General features: G+C 41.9%; 1 protein-coding gene across 1 annotated transcript; it reads right to left on the bottom strand.

The window, feature by feature from the left end:
- Positions 1 to 2,239: 2,239 nt before the first annotated feature.
- Positions 2,240 to 2,902, bottom strand: LOC129717091 (uncharacterized). The gene has a single exon (XM_055666934.1). The coding sequence runs from the start codon at positions 2,900 to 2,902 to the stop codon at positions 2,240 to 2,242; it is 663 nt and encodes a 220-aa protein (XP_055522909.1).
- Between the last annotated feature and the right edge of the window lie 832 nt (positions 2,903 to 3,734).

The following is a 3,734-nucleotide window of genomic DNA, read 5'->3' as shown; positions in this document are numbered from 1 at the left end:
TTCATTTGAAGGTGGAAGAGGGCCAACTAAATCAATGTGTATATGTCTGAATCTTGACTTTGGAGGGTCGAAAGAACCTAAAGGTGATACAGTGTGCCGCGTGACTTTAGAGAGCTGGCAATTTGTACACGTTTTAACAAACAGATTAATGTCCTTTTTCATGGCCGGCCAGACGAATTTGTCGCAAATGAGTCGTCTTGTAGTTCGGGCCCCAGGGTGTGCCATGCCATGCAGTTGCTGCATTATGGCTAAACGATGTTTTTCTGGAACGAAAGGACGAAAACGATTGGGAATAGAAACATCACAATAGATCGGACGAGAAGCATTTGCGATTCGCATTGGTTCAAATTTCAAAGATGTTGATTGCATCAGTTGTGCAAGTTCCTTGTCGACAGATTGATCCTGAGCTAATACTGCTAAATCCACAGCTGATACAGATTCGAAACGCGAGAGTGCATCAGCCACAACGTTTTCCATTCCACTAATATGACGAATATCTGTGCTGAACTGCGATATATACTGTAAATACCTTTCTTCGTGTGGCAGTCTGCCAGGGGAATTAGTACTCAAAGCGTGCGTTAACGGTTTGTGGTCAGTGAAAATGGTGAACTTGCGACCTTCCAAGAAGTAACGAAAATATCTTACTGCCATCTTCATGGCAGTGAGTTCGCGACCAAAGGTTGAGTACTTTTTTTGGGACTCTGACAGTTTCTCTGAATAAAAACCAAGTGGTTGCCACATGTTTCCTGAAAATTGCTGAAGAACAGCACCGGCTGCTGTACTGGATGCGTCAATCATCAACGCTAGTGCCTTCGATGAATCAGGGTAATATAATAAAGCGGATGTAGCAAGGGAATTTTTACAGGAGTTAAACGCTGACATAGACTCGTCGTTCCACTGTATTTTCCTAGTGTCATTTTTTCTGTTGCTGGGTATCAACTTGCGGAGTTGTAGTTGGGTTTCCACAGCCTTCGGAATAAATCGCTTGTACACGTTAATTAGAGCCAGAAACCGACGAAGCTCTTTAACTTGTGAAGGCAAGGCATATTCACTTATGGCTTGCACTCGTGATGGAAGAGGTCGAATTCCGTCCTGGTTTACTAAATATCCAAGAAACTCAACCTGTGATTGAGCAAATTTGCTTTTAGCAACGTCAATGACTAATCCGTTCTGCTGTAGACGTTCAAGTACAATGCGCACATGATCCCGATGCTGTTCTCTTGAAGATGATGCTATGCAAATTTCATCGATGAACACTGTCACAAAATCGAGATCATGAAAAATTTTGTTCATGAAACGTTGGAATGTTTGGCTTGCGTTACACAAGCCGAACTGCATTCGTGTAAACTCAAATAAACCGAAGGGAGTTATAACAGCGGTTTTGGGGATATCGGCTTCCTCAACCGGAATCTGATGATACGCTCTTTCAAGATCAATGGTTGTGAAAATGTTCTTACCGCAAAGTGAGTTCAGCAAATCGTGTACATGGGGTACTGGATAACGGTCAGGTTTGGTAACGCTATTAAGTTGCCGATAGTCGCCGACAAATCTCCAGTGGCCGTCTTTTTTGGCAAGCAGTGAAGTGGGCTTGCCCAACTGCTACTGGACGGTCGACAGATGCCCAATTCTGCCATCAAAGCAAATTCCTCCTTTGCTGCTTTCAGTTTGTCAAGATGCATCCGTCGTACCTTTGAAGCAACTGGAGGACCGCTGGTCACAATATGGTGAGTGACGTCATGCCGAATTTCAGCACGAAATGTCGTCGGCAGTGTTACTTGCCGATATTCTGACAGAAGATCGTGAAATGGATGTTCGGAACCTATAGTTGTGATGCTGTGAATATCTGCAGTCATCATACTGCCTGTTGAGCGCAGGGAGGTTTTTTCATCGATCAGTATACGGTTTTTAAGGTCGACAAGCAGCCCAAAGTGCGCCAAGAAATCAGCTCCAATAATTGCGTGACTAACATCAGCAACAAGAATGTTCCACGTGAATTTTCGCCTCAGACGTAAATTGGTCGTAACAAATTTTGTTGAGTACACTTTGATTTCTGTGCCGTTAGCTGCACGTAGCATAAATGGAATTGTACCACCCATTTTCTCCTTTCTGGTAGCTGGTAATATCGACACGTCAGATCCGGTGTCAATCAAGAATCGATATCCGCATGAGTTATCGTATAGCATGAGACGGCGACTTGAGAACGTTCTGCCTACCTCAGCCGATTCAGGTAGGCAGGAATTTAGTTTTTTGAACGCAACTGGCAGGGTTGCTTGCAGCGCAAGGCTTTAGTACCATACTTTTGGTGGTACCAGCACAAATCGTTAGTGCTCCGGGACCGTGATGATGAACGGTTTCTGCGAGGAACTGAATTTACCCTAAGGCGACGTATTTCGGCGCTGAGAACTTCGATTTGCTCTTTTAAGTACTCGGTCTGATCGACATCAGCAGATGAAGACGGTGTTGAAACAGATGCGGCTTGTGGTTGTTCTATCATTTTATCGGCTATTTCAGCTAGTTTAGCCAGCGTACCATCACTGATGGTTAAAACAGGACGAATGTTGCTTGGCATCCTCTGCAGGAAAAGCATTTTTAGCAAATTTTCGTTCACGTTAAGGCCAGCAGCAACCTCTTGCATTTTTGCCAACAAATGTGTTGGGCGCATGTCCCCAAGATCCGAAGCTCCTAGCAGCTTGTCGAGTCGTGCCTCCAATGATAAAGCGAATCGTGCTATTAGACGTTCTTTTAGCGCTTTGTATTTTTCCTGAGCAGGTGGGTTCGATACCAAATCGGAAATATGGCATATCACTGTTTGATCCACTTTTGCTACAATATGGTAGAACTTGGTATCATCTTTTGTCACGTTTGCCAAAATGAATTGTGCTTCTGCCTGTGCAAACCACATTTCCGGGTCTGTCTTCCAAAACTCAGGCAGTTTGACACAAACAGCAGCAGCGTTTGCACGGTTTCCTCATTCTCCATTTTGTTTTTAGGCTAAGCAGCACTCGACTGGAAATGTCCTAAAAAGTCGCTTAAACACTTCACGTACTGTGAGATTTCGACTCGTATTCGCGTCGCGGGTCACCAATGTGGGGGACGAAGAAATAATCAATAATTGAAGACGCGGAATTATGTGAAATAAATGAATTTTATTTCGCGGAAGAAATGGCGCGTGCTTTCTATTCAACAGTTACGAACGTACTCTCTCTCTCTTCGCTTCAAATCTCCTCTTCATCACTCACTCTGCTCTTTTGTTTAGTAGTAGTAGTGTTTCACGAACATCCTTAAATAGGGTAACACTCAGAGTGTGCACCCATATATTTATCCTTAAACAAATTTAAAATTGCCAGAAACGGCTATCATTGCAGATTCAGGCAAGGCGAAAAACTATCTCGATTCGGGGTCAAAAAAATATGTTCTAATTATTTTAAAAACTCTGAAAAATAACTAGAATGTTTCCTCTCATCAACTAAAAATGACTATGAACAAGTTATCAGGAAACAAGAAAAAAATAATAAAAAAATTTCAAAGTCAATTAAATAAAAAATTTAAAGTCAATTCAATTTAAAATTAGGATTTAAAAGAGAAAATGAACTCAGAATTGGGAATTTAGCTAAAAAAATTGCTAAATTTTAGTCTGACGAGAAATCCGAAGAAGAAACTCTAAAAAAGATTCCAAATTGAATTTAAAAAAAATCCACATTCATATTTGAAATTCAATTTAGAATCAGTGGAAA

The sequence above is a fragment of the Wyeomyia smithii genome, chromosome 1, assembly GCF_029784165.1.
Source record: "Wyeomyia smithii strain HCP4-BCI-WySm-NY-G18 chromosome 1, ASM2978416v1, whole genome shotgun sequence".
NCBI classification, from domain to species: Eukaryota; Metazoa; Arthropoda; class Insecta; order Diptera; family Culicidae; genus Wyeomyia; species Wyeomyia smithii.
Note: the sequence above shows the minus strand (reverse complement) of the source record. Positions and strands in the feature narration are given on the sequence as shown.

Coding starts and splice junctions, on each gene's coding strand:
- LOC129717091 (XM_055666934.1), bottom strand. CDS start 2,902: ATGTGGTTTGCACAGGCAGAAGCACAATTCATTTTGGCAAACGTGACA.